Genomic DNA, 23373 nt, shown 5'->3' on the forward strand with positions numbered 1-23373 from the left:
CTGGTTTAACATACGCAAATCCATACACGTTATCCACCATATTAACAGAGGCAAAAATAAAGATCACATGATCCTCTCAATAGATGCAGAAAAAGCATTTGATAAAATCCAGCATCCTTTTCTAATTAGAACACTGAAGAGTATAGGCATAGGTGGCACATTTCTAAAACTGATTGAAGCTATCTATGACAAACCCACAGCCAATAATTTACTGAATGGAGTAAAACTGAAAGCTTTTCCTCTTAGAACTGGAACCAGACAAGGTTGTCCTCTGTCACCTTTACTATTCAACATAGTGCTGGAAGTTCTAGCCAATACAATTAGGCAAGACAAGGAAATCAAGGGAATCCAAATGGGAGCAGAGGAGGTCAAACTCTCCTTCTTTGCTGACGACATGATCTTATACTTAGAGAACCCCAAAGACTCAACCACAAGACTCCTAGAAGTCATCAAAAAATACAGTAATGTTTCAGGATATAAAATCAATGTCCACAAGTCAGTAGCCTTTGTGTACACCAATACCAGTCAAGATGAGAAGCTAATTAAGGACACAACTCCCTTCACCATAGTTTCAAAGAAAATGAAATACCTAGGAATATACCTAACGAAGGAGGTGAAGGACCTCTATAAAGAAAACTATGAAATCCTCAGAAAGGAAATAGCAGAGGATATTAACAAATGGAAGAACATACCATGCTCATGGACGGGAAGAATCAACATTGTTAAAATGTCTATACTTCCCAAAGCAATCTACCTATTCAATGCCATTCCTAAAAAAATACCAACATTGTACTTTCAAGATTTGGAAAAAATGATTCTGCGTTTTGTCTGGAACCGGAAAAAAACCCGTATAGCTAAGGCACTTCTTAGTAATAAAAATAAAGCTGGGGGCATCAGCATACCAGATTTTAGTCTGTACTACAAAGCCATAGTGCTCAAGACAGCATGGTACTGGCACAAAAACAGAGACATAGACACTTGGAATCGAATTGAACACCAAGAAATGAAACTAACATCTTAGAACCACCTAATCTTTGATAAACCAAACAAGAACATACCTTGGGGGAAAGACTCCCTATTCAATAAATGGTGTTGGGAGAACTAGATGTCTACATGTAAAAGACTGAAACTGGACCCACACCTTTCCCCACTCACAAAAATTGATTTAAGTTGGATAAAGGACTTAAATTTAAGGCATGAAACAATAAAAATCCTCCAAGAAAGCATAGGAAAAACACTGGAAGATATTGGCCTGGGGAAAGACTTCATGAAGAAGACTGCCAGGGCAATTGCAACAACAACAAAAATAAACAAATGGGACTTCATTAAACTGAAAAGCTTCTGTACAGCTAAGGAGACAATAACCAAAGCAAAGAGACAACCTACACAATGGGAAAGGATATTTGCATATTTTCAATCAGACAAAAGCTTGATTACTAGGATCTATAGAGAACTCAAATTAATCCACATGAAAAAAGCCAACAATCCCATATATCAATGGGCAAGAGACATGAATAGAACTTTCTCTAAAGATGACAGACAAATGGCTAACAAACACATGAAAAAATGTTCATCATCTCTATATATTAGAGAAATGCAAATCAAAACAACCCTGAGATATCATCTAACCCCGGTGAGAATGGCCCACACCACAAAATCTCAAAACTGCAGATGCTGGCATGGATGTGGAGAGAAGGGAACACTTTTATACTGCTGGTGGGACTGCAAACTAGTACAACCTTTCTGGAAGGAAGTATGGAGAAACCTCAAAGCACTCAAGCTAGACCTCCCATTGGATCCTGCAATCCCATTACTGGGCATCTACCCAGAAGGAAAAAAATCCTTTTATCATAAGGACACTTGTACTAGACTGTTTATTGCAGCTCAATTTACAATCGCCAAAATGTGGAAACAGCCTAAATGCCCACCAACCCAGGAATGGATTAAAAAGCTGTGGTATATGTATACCATGGAATACTATTCAGCCATTAAAAAAAAATGGAGACTTTACATCCTTCGTATTAACCTGGATGGAAGTGGAAGACCTTATTCTTAGTAAAGCATCACAAGAATGGAGAAGCATGTATCCTATGTACTGAATTTTGATATGAGGACAATTAATGACAATTAAAGTTATGTGGGGTGAAGCAGAAAGAGGGATGGAGGGAGGAGGGTGGGGCCTTAGTGTGTGTCACACTTTATGGGGGCAAGACATGATTGCAAGAGGGACTTTACCTAACAATTGCAATCAGTGTAACCTGGCTTATTGTACCCTCAATGAATCCCCAACAATAAAAAAAAAAATAATAATTTTGCAGATAAAGGATATATTTATAATATTGTAAATTCTAAATAAAATTCTAAATATTTATAAATTTATAAATATTTATAAATATTGTAAATTCTAAATTATAAACATTAAAATCTGTGCACAGTTTTGCTGATAGGTTAAAAATTTATTGTGTTTTTTTAGCTTTCTAAGTTATTGAATTTGTAATTAAAGTAAAACTTTCATAAAAAAAAGAAATAATGCTAAATAGGGACAGACATTTTGTTCTAAAGATATATGTTGCTGCACTAGGTTTGTACCACCATGATCCATGTGATAGTTTCATTAACTCTGGCAGAAAACTAGGTTCATGGAATGCTGCCAAATGATGGCACTCCTGCAGATGCCTGAGATACAGGAAAAATAAACCTTGCACAGAGTTCTCTTGAGGCTTAATAGAAAGTAAACACCGTGCAGCACATATATAAGACATTAAGTGCCCAAGACTCTGAAAATTGAGTGTCCCTGAAAATACATGAAGGAATATACTCGTGTATAAAAAATATTTAGCACAGTAATATGTGTCAATGGCCTGATCAATGTTAGCTGTTACTAGCAGTAGTTCAGTGATAGGGTATATAGTGAAGAAAAATACCGAACTGATAATCAAGGAAGCTGAGTTAGTTCTGGGACTATGCTACCCAACAAATAACTAATTAGTTGATTAGCCCTCGGATCATGAAACTACTCTAGTCCTGGGTATCCTCATTTGTAAACAGAAATGAGGGAATTCAGATAATCTCTAATTTCCCTTCCAGTTCCAAAAATCTATAACTCCATGATGAGTTTGGTTTCAAGCCTCATCAACTGAGAGAAAGAGGATGCTATTGACAGAAATAAAAATCTCAAAACAACCAGCTGGAAATGTCTAGATGTTGTAGGCAGTCTATAATTAAAGTACACAGATTATCACTATTTGTTATGTTGTAATTATCCTAACATACCACATGATTATATTATCAAATAACTTTAGTAGCCAGCCATTCAAGTGAAATATATATATTGAATAACTATTCACAGCTCATCTCCTAAAGCTTTCATCCAGGATTATCAGCTCGTGGCTTTAACACCACATTTATATCTGGTTTAGTTGTCAATTCTATTAGGAAAACAAAAACAAACAACAACAACAAAGAAACTCTGCCAATGCGGAAACCCAAAACACCTGGCAGCAAGAATCCAAGGAACTAATAAAATGATATTCTTTAAGGAAAATAAATGTAATTACAAAAGTATTTTAAACATACTCTCAGCAGATTTCCTAATATTAATACTAAAAAAAGGAAAACCAGGGTGGCGCCTATTGCTCAGTGAGTAGGGCGCCGACCTCATATACCGAGGGTGGCAGATTCAAACCTGGCCCAGGCCAAGCTGCAACAAAAAAATAGCCGGGTGCTGTGGCGGACACCTATAGTCCTAGCTACTTGGGAGGCTGAGGCAGGAGAATCGTCTAAGCCCAAGAGCTGGAGGTTGCTGTGAGTTGTGATGCCATGGCACTCTACCAAGGGCGACAAAGTGAGACTCTGTCTCTTAAAAAAAAAAGAAAAGAAAAACCAGGTATATGCCCCTTTTAATGGATTATATTGTGTCCTCCACCCCACCCCCGGTATGTTCAAGTCTTAACAGCTAATCTCAGCACCTGGGAATGTGACCTACCTTAGTGTGGGCCTTAAATCTGTGACAGGTGTCCTTATGAGGAAAAGGAAGGAAACTGCAGATGCTGAAATGGAGCAGAAAGCCAGGGGAAGACTGAGGCAGAGATTGGAGTTACGCTGCCACAAACTGGGGAACTCTGGGAGCCACCAAAAGCTGGAAGAGGAAGGGAAGGATTTTCCCTCAGAGCGTTCGCAGGGAACATGGCCCAGCCAATTCTTGATTTCACACTCTTGCCTCCAGAATTGTGATAAAATACATTTTTGTTGTTTTAAGGCACCACATTCATGGTAATTTGTTATATCAGTTCTAGAAAAATTAACACACCCCTTCTACCACAAAAGGAAACTTAAATTTGTCAGAACCAATATGGAATCACTAGTGTTTAAAACAAAACAAAACAATCAGCAAAAACCCTGAAAGAGCCAGGGAAGGCCATGAAGAGAGGGCTCTCATGCTCGTGTGTATGCCTGATAAGAAAACTGCTATAAAAGACCCTCCAAGGTGGGAGGATGGGCGGAGGGAGGGTAATTGGTGGGACCACATCTACAGTGCATCTTACAAGGGTACATGTGAAACTTACTAAATGTAGAATATAAATGTCTTAACAAAATAACTAAGAAAAAGCCAGGAAGGCTATTAACCAGTGTGATGAAAATTTGTCAGGTGGTATATAAAACCAGTGTATGGTGAAAAAAATAATAATAATAAATACATGAATAAATAAATAAAAGACCCTCCAAGAACCACAATTTGCACTATGCTCTCACAATTTTAAAGAAAAAAACACTTTTGCAAGAACAATTGACCAGTAACTGCTTTTCCAAATTTAGACTGGGAGTTGTTATTGTTCTTTGTAGCCAAGGATCTCAGACACAATTATATAAAACTTCTTATTTTTCACTTAAAAACCTTTGTCTTCCTTTATCTCCTGAATATGCACATAGTTTATGTGTTTCCATTCCTGTGCCCTATGGCATAGTTTGGATGTTTGTCCCCTCCAAATCTCATGTTCAGATTTGATCCCCAGTGTTAGAGGTGAGTCCTAATGGGAGATGTTTGGGTCATGGGGGCACATCTCTCATAAACGTCTGGGTGCCCTCATAAATGCCTGGGTGGTAATGAGCAATGAGTCGTTTAAAAGAGCATGGTACCTCGTGCCCCCTTGCTCCCTCTCTCACCGTATGACGCACCTGCTTCCCCTTCACGTTCCACCATGATTATGAGCTTTCGGAGACCATCACCAGAAGCAGATGCTGGTGCCGTGCAGCACAGTCTGCAGAACCATAAGCCAGATAAACATTTTTTCTTTATGTATTACCCAGCCTCGGGTATTCCTTTACAGCAAAGCAAAATGGACTAAGACAGTTCTTGCTATAAACATACCTGAAAATGTGGAAGAGGCTTTGGGATTAGATAATGGGCAGGGGTTGGAAGAGTATGAAAGTGCAGAAGAAATACAGGAAGACAAGGGAAGGTTTGAAACTCCTTAGAAACTGGGTGAGTGGTTGTCAAAAAAAATGCTGAGGGCGGCGCCTGTGGCTCAAAGGAATAGGGCGTTGGCCCCATATGCTGGAGGTGGTGGGTTCAAACCCAGCCCCAGCCAAAAACTGCAAAAAAAAAAAAAAAAAGCTGATAGAAATCTGGATAGTATAGACCAGGAATCAGATGCAAATGAGGAGCTATTGGAAACTGGAACAAAGGTCACCCTTGTTCCACCTTAGCAAAGAACTTGGCTATGTTGTGCCCATGCCCTAGGACCTTGTGAATAGCTGAACTTAAGAGTGATGACCTGGGATACCTGGTAAAAGAAATTTCTAAGCGGCAAAGTATTCCAAAAGTGCAACTGCTTCTAGCAGACTACGGCCAGAGATGTGAGCAAAAGAATGACTTAAAGTTGGAACTTAAAAGGGAAGTAAAGCATAAAATCTTGGAAAATTCATAGCCTGTCCGGTATGGTAGAGAACAGAGTTTTCAGGCAAGGAATTCAAGCAGGCTGCATAGAGTAACAAAGAGTAGCCGGATTAAAAGGGAACCAGGTGCTAATAATCAACACAATGGGGGAAAAGTTCCCAAAGGCGGTTCAGAAATCTTCCAAGCCACCCCTCCTATCCCAGTCTGAGAGGCACAAGAGGACAGATGGTTTCCAGGGGTGATTACCAAGGGAGCCAAAGCCCTGAGCCACCTCAGAATGCTGCTCCCCAAATCCTAGCTACTCTGGCTCCAGGTCTGGCACAAAGGGCCCCAGGGCACCTCGGGCAACTGCTTCAAATGGCACAAGCTATAAGCCTTGGTAGCATCCATGCATGTTAACTCAGCAAGTTACAGTATGCATGACAAAGGGCGGAGGCTTCACAGCTTCCACCTAGATTCCAAAGGTTGTACTGGGAAGCTGGGAGCTGAGGCAGCTCTGCCCCAACAGAGGACTCTACTAGAGTGTCAAAGGGCAATGTGGGGTTGGAATCCCTACACAAGTCTCCACATGGGCACTACCTAGTAGAACTATGGGAAGGGGACTGTCTGTCGCTCTCCAGACACCAGAATGGTGGGGCTACCTACCGCAATGTACACCCTGAGCCTGGAAAAGCTGCAGGCATTCACTCCAACTGTGATAGCAGCCGCATGGGCTGTGCCCAGCAAAGCCATTAGGAATGGGGCTGCCCAAGGCATCAGGGGCCCAGCCCTCATACCAGTGCACCCAGATGCCATACATTGAGTCAAGGAAGTGAAAGAAAATATTACCATGAGAATGTGACCACTTCTCGCCCCCTACCTTAGGAATGTGACCTTTTGTAACTGTTCCAGGAGCTTCAGCAAATATTTACTATTAAGTAAATAGCCCCAGGAGCTTCAGCAAATATTTACTTAATAGTAAATATTTGACTGTTAGTCTTGTCTTAAGACAGTTGAATAGTGAATTAGAGTTCTCCTTATCTACTTAGAATCCCAGGTGTGTGTATTCTTACTTTGATAGAATTCCTGCATGTCTGCTATCCCGCCCATTTTGTAGTTTTTGCCTTTAAAAGCTTGTAAAAAACTGCTGTGGGGGACTTGATTTCTCGGCTCCTAAAAGAGTTGTGAATCAAGTCCCCCGTATACAGGAATAAAAATCCTCTTGCGTTTTTGCATCAAGAGACGACTCTTGCGGTTGATTGGGGTGGTCAGAGCTCCAGGCTGAGTGGGGGGTTCTGCCCCCAAGTCTTTCAGAAGGTCATTTGGACCGTTAAGATTTAATGGCTTTCAGGGGGCCTAAAGAATGGTTCCTTTGTTTACAACACACCCGACAGGAATCTAGGGTCGAGACAAAGGGCAGCACAAAACCTGTGGCCTCCTGTAAACAAATGCCCTACATGTGAAGAAGAAAAAAAAAAATAAAAAAAAAAAAAGATTTAATGGCTTCCATGCTGGGTTTCAGACTTGGATGGGGCCTGTTGCCCCTTATTTTTGGCCAATTTCTCCCTTTGGAATGGGAATGTTTACCCAATGTGTTCTGCCACTGTGTCTTAGAAGTAAATAACTTGTTTTTGATCTGATAGGCTATTAAGTGGCAGGAACTTGCCTTAGGTCTCAGATAAGACTTCTGACTTTGAATATTTGAGCTGATGCTGGAAGGAGTTAAGAGTAAGACTTTTGGGAACTGTTGGTAAGGGGTAATCCTATTTTGTAAGACATGAGATTTGAGGGGCCAGAATATATTTTGGATATTTATCCCCTCCAAATCTCAGGTTGAAATTTGATCCCAATGTTGAAGGTGGGGCCTAATGGGAGGTGTTTAGGTCATGGGGACAAACAACTCAGGAATAGCTTGGTGCCTCGAAGTCAATTCTCATTGTATTAGTTTACTGGAGAACACGGCACCCTCCTGCTGGCACTTTCTTGCTTCCTCTCTTGCCATGTGATGTCTGCTCCTCTTCGCCTTCTGCCATGAGTGGAAGCTCCCTGAAGCCTGTACCAGAAGCAGACACTGACACTTCTTCAATAATTTCAGTGATAATGCATAGTGTGTGGAGGGTTTGTATATTGCTGCAATTCCTGAATCTAACAGCTTTACGATCTAGCTCCACATCAAGGTTTTATAATTCTAGTACACAGAGGTTTTTTTTTTTTTTTTTTTTTTTTTTTTTTTTGTGGTTTTTGGCCGGGGCTGGGTTTGAACCCGCCACCTCCAGCATATGGGACCAGCGCCCTACTCCTTGAGCCACAGGCGCTGCCCTAGTACACAGAGTTTTAATGAAATACCATCAATCAGTTTGTTCCAGGTATGCACAAAATATCTGTTGAAATTCTTATCCTACGCACCTTTTTGCAATGGATATCTATGGTTCAATTTGCCCAGCAAACCTCCCTTCCTACAAGAACATCTTCCCTCTTTTGAGGGGGAACTTTTTCTCCCTCAACTCCAACAGGCAGTTCTAATCCAGTCTGCCAAACACCATACCTCAACCCCAGTAGTAAGCACAAATCCAGGCAATTATAGTTCTTTCCAGATTTTATCAAATTGGATTCTTTATTTTACTTTTTTTAGAGACAGAGTCTCACTCCATTACCCTTGGCAGAGTGCCATGGCATTACAGCTCATAGCAACCTCCAGCTCTTGGGTTTAGGCGATTCTCCTGCCTCAGCCTCCTGAGTAGCTGGGACTACAGACACCCGCCACAACGCCCAGCTATTTTGTTTTGTTTTGCAGTTTGGCTAGGGCTGGGTTTGAACCTGCCACCTTCGGTATATGGGGTTGGTGCCCTACTCACTGAGCCACAGGCACCGCCCCTATCAAAGTGGAATTTGAGAAGAGTTCACTCCCTTTCCCAGTAAGAGGCTGAGAACTGCCAAATCCCTAGACTCACAGAACTGGAGTGTCTGAGAAAATGAAGCTAAGAACTGAGATGAGAGACAAAAGACATCTTGTTAGTGGCCAAGTGCTAGTGCCATATACATTCCTGCCCTGTCTCATTTTGGTTAGGTGAGCCAATAAATTCCTATTTTGCCCAGCCCTTTGCAACTCCAATCCTGGCATCCATCTATCATCTTCTTGAAAATTCACCTAGACCCTCTTATTCAAATTAAAACTCTGTCAAACCTCATTTATCAGCCATTAACACAATGTCCTTTTCTAAATTATTGTTATACCAGTACTTGCCATCTTTTTTTCCAGTGGAAAAAATACAGTAGGTGCCAAAAATATATATGCACCTTTTAAGAAAGGAAAAAACCTACCGGGCCTAGTGGCTCGTGCCTGTAATCCTAGCACTTTGGGAGGTGGAGGCGGGTGGATCATTTGAGCTTAGGGGTTCAAGACCAGCCTAAGCGAGAAAGACCCAGTCTCTAAAAATAGCAGTGCCTTTTGGTGGGCACCTGTGGTGGGCACCCTTGTGGTGGGCACCTCCATCTACTCTGGAGGCTGAGGCAAGAGGATTGCTTGAGCCCGAGTTTGAGGTTATTGTGAGCTATGACACCACGGCACTCTACTGGGAGCAACATAGTGAGACTCTGTCTCAAAAAAAAAAGGAAAAACCTGTATTAAAATTGTAGTACTCGCATTACGTTTCACTTCTGCAATTGCAAGAGATACTGAAAGAAAATATTGAGAGAAATCCCATGAGAATGTGACCACTGCTCACTCCCTACCTCAGGAATGTGACCTTTTGTAACTGTTCCAGGAGATAGCCCCAGGAGCTGCAGCAAATATTTGACTGTTAGTCTTATCTTAAGACAGTTGAATAGTGAACTAGAGTTCTTCTTATCTAGTTAGAGTCCCAGGTGTGTGTATTCTCTCTTACTTTATTAGAGCCCCTGGCATGTCTGCTATTCCCGCCTACTTTGTAGTTTTTGCCTTTATAAGTTTGTAAAAAACTGCTGTGCGGGGCTTGAGTTCTCGGCTCCTAAAAGAGTTGTGAGTCAAGTCCCAGTATACTGGAATAAAAATCCTCTTGCGGTTGATTGGGGTGGTCAGAGCTCCGGGCTGAGTGGGGGGTTCTGCCCCAAGTCTTTCAATACAAGATACAATATATAAGATAGCAAACATTATTGGATTATATTGAGTGTTACAATTTTAATACAGTTTTTTCCTTCCCTAAAATGTGTATACATTTTTTGGCACCCTCTGTATTAATTAAGCATCTACCATAAGCAAGGTTAATGAAGACAGAGTGATAACTAAGACTCCAGGTGAATACCATTAAAATACATATCTTAGCAAAATTAATGTAAAACTATTGCAAGTTATGGATATTTGGATCATAGGTAGTCAAACTATGACCTAAATCTCATCTAATTCTCACCAAAGTCTGTTAGAAAGCTCAGAGAGGGTAGGTAGTTATTACAAGCCTCTAGAGCCAAACCTTCAACCTAGGTTTTTAACTAAATCAGTTGTTTCAATTATCCTGTGTTGTTTAAACTGAGAAAATATATATGGATCTTTACGATTTTAAAGAATAACTCCCAATTCTCGCTTTCCATCAGATTCCAATTTTCTACAAAGTTGCAAGGTGATGGGTGGTTACAGAACTTTAATAGCTAAACATAAACATAATTAGGTCATTAAGCAACAGAGAAATGCGGCTTTCCAGCAGGGCGGGGAAGAGGAGCGCACGGGTGTTAAAGAGCTTTCCTCCGTGTGCGCAAGGCGCCTTGGGAGTTGTAGTCCCGAGACTGAGTCCTGCCGCCAGCGGCGCTAACTCACTGGAACCCAATCAGCGGAGAATCAACTTGCTCTCCGCGCAGCGATTGGCTGGAAGTCCGCGGCCGCCCGCCCCGCGGCGCCGTCGCGCTGTCTCCAGTCAAGGCTTTGGGAGCCCGGCCGAGTGCGGCTGTCTAGTCTGTTCCTGGGGCCCGGCGTCCGCGATACAGCAGTGCTGAAATGGCAGAGCCGCAGCCTGCCTCCGGAGGCCTAACAGACGAGGCCGCCCTCAGTTGCTGCTCCGAAGCGGACCCCAGCACCAAGGTGGGCGCAGGACCTTATTCTCCCGCGTCAGGGTCTCGCGCGGGGCGGCCGTGGTCCTGGGGGGGACTCCGGGACTCAGCCCTATCCGGCCGCGCTGCAGGTTCACCGGCCTTGGGCGGACGGGAATGGGCTGGGAAGAGGGCCAGCGGTGTCCCATGGGGTGATCTGTGGGGGCCGGAAAGAATGGCAGTTTCTAAGACTGTGACTTTGTTTGAATTAACATGTTTATTTCGAGACGCTAGCAGAAAGCCAAGCCATCCCAGGATCGGGATCCTTGTCTGAATGTGCGTGTTCCACAGGTCAATTTCCAAGGCCCTTGAGAAAAGCAGTTTCAGAACTCCTAGTCATAGTTCCAAGGTCCCTGCCCACGCCTGCCCCGCACAGCCTAAATCACTTTCCTTTACCACCCTAACTCCGGGATTAACTCCTCCAAAGTAGTTTGCACGAAGTTTAACTGCGCCCAGAATTTCGCTTTTGCTTGGCTGTTGCTCAGGACCACATCTCTTCCCTCCCTGTGTGTGGTGGGCCCCAGGAGAGATTACAGAATCTTGGAGATTAGACCTGAAAAGAATTAGAAATTCTTTCTGTCACCTTCTCATTTTACAGTAGTGACCCAGTAGAGGAATGCCTTGTTGCATATGAAGACTTTAGTTTACCGAACATGTCTGTACTAAGTCAGTGTAACTCACTAAGGTGTGGTTCCTGTAGACACTGACATAGCAACCGCTGCGGGAGGTTATATCATCAGTCAAGTCATCTGTGTCAGTAAATGCTATTGTATTTATACACTTGACTGCATTATTTGTAAATTCCTTGAAGACTGAACAGTGTTTTTTGCAGACCTGGGAGAGGCAGATTGGTGATTAAAGACTTTGATCCTTGCTTTCTCTTTGCCTTGTCAAAATCTTTGATTAGCACCTGGTACTTCACTTATGGAAAATATTAGTCACTGCAAAATTAAGAGGAAAGGAAAACAATTCCTACTTACACTCATCTCATTTGTATAGCCTTAATGTTAATACCTAGTTATTTCATGTAAGTTTAATCTTTCAGTGTAAATTAATTTCTCAGATAACCTCGGATTTTATGTAATGGGCTATTTCAAACAAAGATTGTAGTGGGATCTTTATAAAGTACATTGAATATGTATCCATGCATCTTTTTTTTTTTTATTAAATCATAGCTGTGTACATTAATGCAATTATGGGGTACAATGTGCTAGTTTTATATACAATTTGACATACTTTCATCAAACTTGTTAACATAGCCTTCACCGCATTTTCTTAGTTATTGTGTTAAGATATTTATATTCTACCCTTAGTAGATTTAACATGAACCCTTGTAAAATGCACTATAGGTGTGGTCCCACCAATTACCCTCCCTATGTATCCATGCATCTTAATTTACATTCCATGTTACCTAAATTTCTCTTGATGATCTGGAGTGATCATTTTTTTGAGATCAGTAATTTTGGCAGTAAAAATACCATGTGGAGACATAAAATGGATTACATAATAATAAATAGCTAGTAAACATTAAGTGTGGGGCTGCGCCTGTGGCTCAGGGTGCCGGCCCCATATGCCGAGGGTGGCGGGTTCAAACCCAGCCCCGGCCAAACTGCAACAAAAAAATAGCCGGGCATTGTGGCGGACGCCTGTAGTCCCAGCTGCTCCGGAGGCTGAGGCAAGAGAATCGTGTAAGCCCAAGAGTTAGAGGTTGCTGTGAGCCGTGTGACGCCACGGCACTCTACCCAAGGGCGGTACAGTGAGACTCTGTCTCTACAAAAAAAAAAAAACAAAAAAACATTAAGTGTGCCAGGCCCTGCCTTGGTGTTTTAATTCTCACAATAACCGTATGAGGAAGGCATAATTATTATCTCTATTTTACAAATAAGGACATTCAAACACAAAGGTGTTGAATGACTTGTTCAGGGAAGAACCCATTCTCCCAAGCTCCATCCTAATCTGCTTCTGGGATACTGACTTCAGCAGTAATTTTGGAATTTGCCAGGAAGTGAGGGGGAAAAAAAACAATGAATTAAATTCAGTTTGATCACTTGACACATTTACATTATATATAGAGAACATGGTAGGTACTTCAAGGGGTAATGGTATAAACAAGATGAGGTCCTCTCCACTCACCAAACATATACCAGCTCTAATACATGATGGCCTCGGGATTAATACACTCTTGAAATTATAAAGCACCTTGGGAGCACAGAGGAGGTAGAGGTTTTCAAAGATAGCATCAACAGTGTAGTGTATACATAGGGTATTTGGAGCCTCAAGACCAACATTTGAATCGCTACTTCTGTCAATGGCTGCTTGGCTGAGTTTGTAAAAGGACCATAAAGATATCTTAGAGAGCTGCTGTCAGGATAAAGTGAAATGAACTGTGCTATGTTCTCTAAACTCCAAGGAGTGGCACAATTCAAGGTTGTATTTCGGCTGTGGGGATCAGGGCATGCATCAAACAGAAGGTGGTACTGGGCCCATGCCTTGAAAGATGGGTGGGATTCCAGCAGACAGAGTACATGGGAGGATTGAAGGGGTTGAGGAAACATTTTAGCAAAATGGCAGAAAGATGCAATGCAGGCCATGTCCTGGAGCAGGGGTGGGGAACCTGGGACCTTAAGTCTACTTATGGCCTTCTAGGTCCCAGAGTGTGGCCTTTTCACTGAATCCAAATTTTACAGAACAAATCTAGATCTAGAAGGCCACAAGTTCCCCACCCCTATTGGGTTAGTTAAATATTTTTAGTTGAAGTTCAGATTATCAAAACAGCAGTGGAGAAGGCTAACATAGTAGGTTGAGGCTAGATCTTGGAGAGAGCTTTGAATGGCACATCTAAGGAAGTTAGTTTTTTTGTTTGTTTGTTTGTTTTGAGACAGAGCCTCAAGCTATCGCCCTGGGTAGAGTGCTGTGGCATCACAGCTCACAACAACCTCAAACACCTGGGCTTAAACAATTCTCTTGCCTCAGCCTCCCAGTGGCTGGGACTACAAGTACCCACCACAGCGCCCAGCTATTTTTTTTTTTCCTTTTGGTTGTAGTTGTCATTGTTGTTTGGCAGGCCCGGGCTGGATTCGAACCTGCCAGCTCTGGTGCCTTAGCCGCTTGAGCTACAGGAGCCAGAAAGTTAGATTTTTATATAGGTAGTGAGAAATGATTCAGGATTTTCAAACATTCTCTAAGGTAGATTGGAGGGTTCCAATTCTGAAGGTGATGAGACCACTTAAAAAACTCTTCTAGGGCGGCGCCTGTGGCTCAGTGAGTAGGGCGCCGGTCCCATATGCCGGAGGTGGCGGGTTCAAACCCAGCCCCGGCCAAAAAAAAAACTCTTCTAGAGGGTGAGATAAACAATGAGGATCTCATTTGAAAAGGAGAGAACAACAGTAGCAGAAAGTATAACTTGTTTATTGATTATTTACGTCTTCCTTATAAAGGAAGACCAAAGCATGTACAGCTATACCACATCTTGGCAATAGTACTTGGCTTACTTTCTTCAAAGGCCAAATTATCCTTCTAAGTCAGTGGTTCTCAACCTTCCTAATGCCGTGGCCCTTTAATACAGTTCCTATGGGTCATGACCCAGAGGTTGAGAACTGCTGTTCTAAGTAGTAATCTGAAGATCATTCCTTTTACTGTCTTTGTTAGTGTTCTTTGGTATGGTAGAAAATGTCCTTAGTGTTGCCATTATTTCTACAGTACCAAGATCTGCTTTCACATCATTCTATTTATGTGTATAGAAAGGTAGTTTTTTGTGTTTTTGTTTTGTTTTTTGGTACAGGGCCCCCATCCCCTCTGAGTGGTAAGATATGGGAGTCACGGAAAACTTTCAATATTGGTAACACTTGAGCTGAGTTTTAGCAAATACAAAGGAAGGAGCTGAAAGAGTTAGATGTAGGAGTAGGGGAAGTAGGGAATGAAAAAGAGGAAGGAAGAAAGACAATGGCCAGATGGGTGACTGACTATCCTAGGCTGTTCTCTAGAAAGAATCACAGTAAAATAAAGGCACAGTGACATCAGAGAACTGAGTCAGATAATACAATGAGAGTGATGTTATTGGCAATGGGAGTAGAAAGGAGGTTGCATAAAGCAATGATTGGGCTACTCAAAGAAGATACGAGAATTCCATTATGTTCATTTGTTTTTCTCATCCTGTAAAGATTTCTGTTTGGTAAGTGTATTTTGTAATATTTATGTTATATCAGTATTGTACATGTATATAATTGAAATACTATGTGTATGTTTATTGGAGGTACTTTTTTTTTTTTTAGTGCTAAGGGTATAAAATAGAAAATGTTTAAAATGGTTGGGATGCGGTGGCTCACAACTGTAATCCCAGCATGCTGAGGAGACCAAGGTGGGCTGATCACCTGAGTTCACAAGTTTGAGACCAACCTGAGCTAGAGCAAGACCCCATCTCTAAAAATAGCCAGGTATTGTGGCAGTTGCTGGTAGTCCCAGCTACTCAGGAGGCTGAGGGAAGAGAATCACTTGAGCCCAAGAGTTTGAGGTTGCTGTGAGCTATGATGCCAGGGCACTCTTCTGAGGGCGAGAAACTGAGACTTTGTCTCCAAAAAAAAAAAAAAGTTTGAAATGATCAGGTTGGGTGGCAGTAATAAAATATGATGTTAGAAAAAGTATATGGCAATCATATCTGTCTGCTTGCTTTTGGGACTTTTTCCCAATTTGTCACAGTCTGACATAGATAGAGTGAGGGAAGCAGCACTAGCAGGAAAGAAAAAAAAACGTGTCCCCTCATATTGTACATCAACCATGTACTCCATTTGTCACTCAGTAAAATGATCTTGTTCCTCTCAGGATATACTGAAGTACTTGAAAAGATTTTTTTGTTGTTGTTGTTGTTGCCCTAAGTAGAGTGCCATGGTATTATCACAGCTTAGAACAGCCTTGCCTCAGCCTCCAAAGTAGCTGAGACTACTGGCATGCACCACAATACCCAGCTAATTGTTCTAGTATTAGTAGAGAGGGGGTCTCGCTCTTGCTCAGCCTGGTCTCAAACTCCTGAGCTCAAGTGATCTTCCCCACCTCGGCCTCCCAGAGTGCTAAGATTACAGGTGTTAGTCACCTCACCAAGCGGAAAAGATCATTTTTAAAAGTCAGGAAATAAAGAAAACCATGCTTGCTTCAGCAGCACACATATATATAAAGAAAACCATCCGTTCTTGTTTTGAGGGAGGGATAGTTAACAAACCCTTTCCCCTTTTATGAGAATTTGACTTTGGTTAACTCTCTGGTTCTGTTTCCCAGGAAACAATGAAAAGTGGTGTTTTGTAATTAGGCAGTTTTGCTTATGGTAAAAATAACTCAATTGGAGTTATTTGCAACTCCAGAGAGTTGCATCTAGAGAGAAAGAATTATAAATACCTGATGGGAAGCCATCACTGTCCCTTGTGGAGATTCTGGAAGCTATGCTTATGGAGTTACTTCTAAAGATACAGGTTCCTGACATACAGCTTTCTACACTAGGGTGATTTTCATACCTGATGTGGCTCTTCTCCCTCCATCTGAGTTATGTAGACTCCTGTATGTTTTGATTTATCCTAGAAATAGACATATAGTGACCAAACACACTCATAACCTATGGTGAGGGGTAATTGTATAAAGTATTTTTGGAGATTTCTGCTTTTGACAAGATGGAGTAGGAAGACTTTTCTCTATTGCTCCTACTGAGTACAACCGAAAACTCTGGACATGATATATGAAACAAATCATATACCACGGTGGAAGGAGGGAGAGGGGTGTTTGATTTGTTTTGGCCTCATATAACTCAGAGTTGAAGGTGAAGAACCTAGCAACCTGGAAATGCCAGTGGATGCAGACCGAAAAAAAAAAGCCTGCTGTAAGTATGCTGTCTCTAGCCACATGACTAGGAATTGGGGGTAGTGTTTCCTGGCAAGACAAAAAACTTTCAGGCAATAACTTCTTGACTCCAACCAATCACCACAGAAAAAATTGGCGCCAGCCCTACCCCTGCTAGGAAAAGCTGAGTGGGGAACCTAGACTTTGACCTGCAGGCTCTAATAAGGTGCCCGACCTTCCCTTACCAAGATGACATCAGGGAATGCTGAGTAGGAAGGCAGGGCTTTTATGCTGCTAGGCTTTCCGCCATTGCCATATCAGTGGAAACACATGAGAAACCTGAAATTCTACCTAGCAGTGGAAATATATATATTTTTTTGTAGAGACAGAGTCTCACTGTACCGCCCTCGGGTAGAGTGCTGTGGCGTCACACGGCTCACAGCAACCTCTAACTCTTGGGCTTACACGATTCTCTTGCCTCAGCCTCCTGAGCAGCTGGGACTACAGGCGCCCGCCACAATGCCCGGCTATTTTTTTGTTGTAGTTTGGCCGGGGCTGGGTTTGAACCCGCCACCCTCGGCATATGGGGCCGGCGCCCTACTCACTGAGCCACAGGCGCTGCCTAGCAGTGGAAATATTTTAAGACAGTTATAAATGGGAGAGGATAAAAAGATTTAAAGAGGCCAGGCACAGTGCTCACACCTGTAATCCTAGTTCTGTGGGAGGCCTAGGTGGGTAGATTGCCTGAGCTCAGGAGTTTGAGAGGGACCTGAACAAGAGTGAGACCCCATCTCTGCCAAAAAAAAAAAAAAAAAGGGTAGAAAACCTAGTGGTGCATGCCTGTTGTTGTTACTCAGGAGATTGAGGCAAGAGAATTGCTTGAACCCAAAAGTTTGAGGTTGCTGTGAGCTATGACAACACCACAGCACTCTATCGAGAGCAGCAAAGTGAGACTGTCTCCAAAAGAAGGGGGGAAAAAAAGATTTAAAGAGAGCTAAGGTTTTCACTCTTCATTCAAGCTGATAAAATGATGCTACCAAGTAACTGTGATAAGTTACATACATGTAATGCCTAGAGCCACCACTCAAAAAGCTATACAGAGAAATAAATGCAATAGATAAAATTGCACTATAGATAAAATTGAATTTTAAGAATGTTTCAGTGACCCATAGAAAGGAAAAAAGTGGGGGGGGAGGAAGAACAGGAAACAAAGCAAAAATGAATAAAATGGCCAACGTAAGCCCTAACATTCCAATAATTACATTACATATAAATACATGAAAGCAGAGATTGACAGAATAGATTTAAAACTATACCCCAGCTGTTTACATGAAAGTAAAGATATAAAGGTATATTGAAAGTAAAAAGAAGGAAAAGATATATCATGCAGACATTAGTCAAAAGAAGAATGGCTTTCTTAATATCAGATAAAGTAGACTTAAGAGCAAAAAAAGTTACCAGAGACAGAGGAGTACATTATATAATGATAAACGTTGTGATTGACCAAGAAGACATAACAATCATAAATGCATGTAACCAAGCAACAGAGCTATAAAACACATGATGCAAAAACTGATATAACTGAAAGAAAAAATATAAAAATTTAGTTGGACACTTCAAAACTCCTCTCTCAACCATCAATAGATCTAGACAAAATTAGCAAGGATATAGAATAACTCAACATCAACAAACAAGATCTAATCACTATCTACAGAACGTTCTGCTCAGCAACAGCAGAACACCCCTTTTTTCAAGTGTTCACAGAACATATACCAAAGTAGGCCATGCCCTGGGTCCTAAAACCAACTTCAGCAAATTTAAAAGAATTGAATCATACAATTTTTTAATCACAATGTGTTTTTCACCACAATAGAATTAAATGGGAAATCATTAGTAAAAACATAATAGGAAAATATCCAAATACTGGGAAACCAAACAACATACCTCTAAATCAGTGGTTCTCAACCTTCCTAATGCCGTGGCCCTTTAATACAGTTCTTGTGGGTCACCACCCACAGGTTGAGAACTGCTGCTCTAAATAAATAATCTATGGGGCGGGGCCTGTGGTTCAAAGGAGTAAGGTGCCAGCCCCATGTACCAGAGTTGGTGGGTCCAAATCCAGCCCCAGCTAAAACCTGCAAAAAAAAAAAAATAATAAATAAATAATAATAATGTATGAATCAAAGAGGAAGTCTCAGGAATTTTTTTTTTTTTATACTGAGACAGTGTCACTTGGTTGCCCTCAGTAGAGTGCCATGGCATCACAGCTCATCAACCTCAAACTCTTGGGCTTAAGCGATTCTCTTGCCTCAGCCTCCCAAGTAGCTGGAACTACAGGTGCCCGCCACAACGCCTGGCTATTTTTTTTCTGTTGCAGTTGTCATTGTTGCTTAGCTGGCTGGGGCTAGTTTTGAACCTGCCAGCCTCAGTGTATGTGGCTAGCACCATAATCACTGTGCTAAGGGCGCTGAGCCAGTCTTAGGAAAATTTTTAAAAGACATTGAACTGAATAAAATGAAAGGAATCTCAGCTAAAACAATGCAAAGAGGGAAATTTATAGCACTAGTGTGAACATTTTATTTATTTATTTTATTTTGTATTTATTTATTTATTCATTTATTAATTTTTTTGTAGAGACAGAGTCTCACTTTATCGCCCTGGGTAGAGTGCTATGGCATCACAGCTCACAGCAATCTCCAACTCCTGGGCTTAGGTGATTCTCTTGCCTTAGCCTCCTGAGTAGCTGGGACTACAGGCACCCGCCACAAAGCCTGGCTGTATTTTTTTGTTGCAGTTTGGCCGGGGCCGGGTTTGACCCGCCACCCTTGGTATATGGAGCTGGCGCCCCACTCACTGAGCCACAGGCGCTGCCCTATTTATTTATTTATTTATTTATTTTTAGAGACAGAGTCTCACTTTGTCACCCTTGGTAGAGTGCCATGGCATTATAGCTCTTGGGCTTAGGCGATTCTCTTGCCTCAGCCTCCCAAGTAGCCCGGACTACAGGCAACTGCCACAACGCCTGGCTACTTTTTTTTTGCAGTTTTGGCCGGGGCTGGGTTCAAACTCACCACCCTCAGTATATGGGGCCGGCGCCCTACTCACTGAGCCACAGGCGCTTCCCCAAATGTGAACATTTTAAAGGAGAAAGTGTCTCAAATCAATAATTTAAGTTACCTCCTAAGAACCTAGGAAAAAAAGCAAAATAATCCCAAAGGAAGCAGAAGGAAGGAAATACTAAAGGACAGGAGTCAATGAAATTGAAGAGACAATCAATGAAACAGCTCGTTCTTTGAAAAGAAAAAAAAAAAAGGATTAGTATCAATTATACATAGTCCCTTCCAAAAACTTGAAGTGAACACTTCTTAATTCGTTTTATAAAGCTAAACCAGACTAAACACTAAAACCAGATGAAGACAATACAAAAAAAAAAAACAAAACTATAGATCAGTATCTCAAATCAATGTAAAAATCCTTGACAAAATTTTAGCAAATAGAATTCAACAATATATTAAAAAAAGTATATACTATGATCGAGTGGGGTTTATTCCAGGGATAGAAGGCTGGTTCAATATTCAGAAACCAATCAACATAGTCTACTATTTTAGGAGGGTAAAGCAGAAAAATCACACGATCAGTTGACACAAAAATGGCATGTGACAAAAGTACTCATTTATGGGCCGGGCACAGTGACTCATGCCTGTAATCCTAACACTCTGGGAGGCCGAGGTGGGAGGATCACTTGAGCTTAGGAGTTAGAGACCAGCCTGAGCAAGAGTGAGACACTGTCTCTACTACTAATAGAAAAACTAGCCAGCATTGTGGCTGGCGCCTGTAGTCCCAGCTACTGGGGATACCAAGGCAACAGGATTGCTCAAGCCCAAGGGTTTGAGGTTGCTGTGAGCTATGACACCACAGCACTGTTACCAAAGACAATAGACTAAGACCCTAAAAAAAAAAAATTATAGCTAATATTACCTTAATGGTGCTGATTTCTCCCTAATTTTGGTAACAAGGCAGGAGTCTCTGCTTTTACTACTCTTACCTGACATAGTGTTGGAAGTTCTAGCCAGTGCAATAAGACAAGAAAAGGAATAAAAGGCATATAGATGGGAGGGAAGAAGTCAAACTGACCCTATTTTCAGAAGACATGATTATCTACATAGGAAGTCCTAAGAAATCTGCAAATCATTGCTAGAATTAATAAGTGAGTTCAGCAAAATTATATGATACAAAATAAACTACAGAAATCAATTGTGTTTCTTTATAGTAGCAAAGAACACATAGGCACCAAAATTAAAAATACATTGCCATTTACAATTACTCAACAAAATGAAATGTTAGATATATATCTAATAAACATTTACAGGACATGTATGCTGAAAACTGTGCAGTGAAAATGAAATCAAAGGTCAAAGTAAATGAGAGTAGCATATTGATTGGACAGCATAGTAAGGATGTCATGTCTCCCTAAATTGATATATATGTTTAACATAATCCCTACCAAAATTTTTTAGATATAGGTAAGATAATTTAAGGTTTATATGGAAGATAAAGACTCTAGAAAAACAATTTTAAAAAAGAATAAAATGGGAAAATCCTTCTACCTGATTTTAAGACATTTTATAGCTGCAGTGATCACTGCTCTGTGGTTTTGGCAGAATAATAGACACTTAAATCAGTTGAACAGAATACAGAACCCAGAAATAGATCCACACTAATAATACATGTAACAGATTTTTGTCAAAGATGCAGAGGCAGTTCTGTGGAGAGTATGTGAACAAAATGCCTCTGCATTTTGTGAAAAGAAATTTGGAGGAAAGATTTTATTTCAGTGAACAGTTTGCAAACTGAGGAGATTTAGCTTTCCATGTAAAAGGGTTGTGAATTTCAGAGAACAAAAGTTTGGGTTTATATTAAGAGTTTCCACCCAGGTCTGTTTATGCAAATAAAGAGTCAATCTTCCTGAGTTCTGATTGGTCAAGGTAGCTGAGGGCTCTTTGGTTGATACAGCTGATCCCTGTTTGGTTGATAGAGGTGAGTTCTGGTTGGTTGGTTCAAGCAGTGTAATCCAGGAAGAAGAATCTGTGAAAGTCCCAAAATTAAACAGAAGTGAGATCTCTGGGAATGCAACTAATAGTTAGCAAATGGCTGGTTAGCTGTATTTGAAGATACACCTAATTTGTCACTCAGGATCCATATCGAAGAACTGACTCTTTTAGGTTCACAGAAAGATAGTCTTTTCAACAAATGGAGCTGGAGCAATTGGACATCTGTAGGTTGAATTGGACATCCACAGTTTTGCCCAAGTCTCATACCTTATAGGAAAAAAATCATTTAGAGGTTCTTAAAGCATCCTTTCCTGTCCCATTCTTACAGTTCTTTAGTATTGTATTATAGGAAGTTATGGCATACATCTGTGATTATACCTTTAAAATTTTCTCACAGTGTTTTGAGTTCATTAAATTTGGAGAATGAACCCCTCCCCCCAAAAGAAGCCCTGATTATTTCTGTTATTATACCTTTTAATAAGTCAAGGGAGCAAATCTTTGTCACCTAATAGCCAAAGATAGCTTAGGCATAAAAGACACCTTTTATTTTTCTAAATTTAGAACATGAAATGGCAGAGTTAAGAATTGTCAGATGAAACAAGATAAGAATATAAGTTCTTACTTTTTAAAACACAAGATTTATTTTAAACAATATTTTAGAAATAGCAAGAAACAACTGTAATTTTTAGGATCTTTATAAAACAGCAACTTTTTCTTAAGATCATGCCGGTGTTTACCAGAAGTACAGGTAGTCAACGGACTATTACTTGATCACTTTTAAAAACCAAGCCCTACTTATTTTTCTTAAATCCATTTAATAATTTGCAGTAAAGGATTTATGAGTCTATTTTATAAATAAATCCACTAATGTTGATTATTTAATTTTGTTATGTGTAGGTTTTTTAAAGTTAATTTTAATTTTTTTATTTATTCTTTAATATGTGTGTTTTTAGACATAATTAGTTGTTAATAGATAATAAAAGTAAAGCCTTTAACATTACTTTTAAGATATAATTAACCTTAATATTAAGTTGTGTATATATATATATTTTCTGCTATATAAGTTTTATGTATCATCTTAATTTCCCTATGCTATTTAATAGACTGCTAAGCAGCATTTTAACTGTCTTCATAATACTTTGTTCTTTTGTTGTTAAAGACAGTTTAGCAAGGTGGTTGAAGACAACTTTAGAACTAGATTACTGGGCGGTGCCTTTGGCTCAAAGGGGAGGGCACCGGCCTCATATGCCAGAGGTTGCAGGTTCAAACCCAGCCCCGGCCAAAAACTGCAAAAAAAAAAAAAAAGAACTAGATTACTTGGGCTGGAATGTTTTCTCTGCCACTTATTCTCTCAGGTAAAATGGAGATAACAATAACATCACATATACCTCATAGGGTTATTTCAAAAATCACATGAGTTAGTTTCTGTAAATCACTCAAAACAATATCTGACACATAGTAGCTGTGTTCTTATTTGGTGCATGTCTTTGTACCTAAATCTCTGTCAGAGATTCTAATTATTTCCTTAGGTAGATTTTTAGAAGGAGAACATCTTGGTCAAAGAGTAGGAAT

General features: G+C 40.7%; 1 protein-coding gene and 1 pseudogene across 4 annotated transcripts in view; both read left to right on the forward strand.

The window, feature by feature from the left end:
- Nucleotides 1–7216: 7216 nt before the first annotated feature.
- On the forward strand, nt 7217–7336 carry LOC128595249 (uncharacterized; annotated as a pseudogene).
- A 3332-nt stretch (nt 7337–10668) lies between these two features.
- The window catches only part of GLO1 (glyoxalase I), a 28528-nt gene continuing 15823 nt past the window's right edge, over nt 10669–23373 (forward strand). Inside the window, exon 1 of one of the 4 annotated variants that reach the window (XM_053603534.1) lies at nt 10669–10922. In XM_053603534.1, the coding sequence (XP_053459509.1) occupies nt 10839–10922 (84 nt within the window). In that variant the 5' untranslated portion in view covers nt 10669–10838. Of the gene's footprint in view, nt 10923–15236; nt 15364–16748; nt 16791–23373 lie in introns of those variants that run through there. The other 3 variants (XM_053603536.1, XM_053603537.1, XM_053603535.1) reach the window with 3 other exon arrangements.

This window comes from Nycticebus coucang, chromosome 9, assembly GCF_027406575.1.
Source record: "Nycticebus coucang isolate mNycCou1 chromosome 9, mNycCou1.pri, whole genome shotgun sequence".
In the NCBI taxonomy this organism is placed as follows: Eukaryota; Metazoa; Chordata; class Mammalia; order Primates; family Lorisidae; genus Nycticebus; species Nycticebus coucang.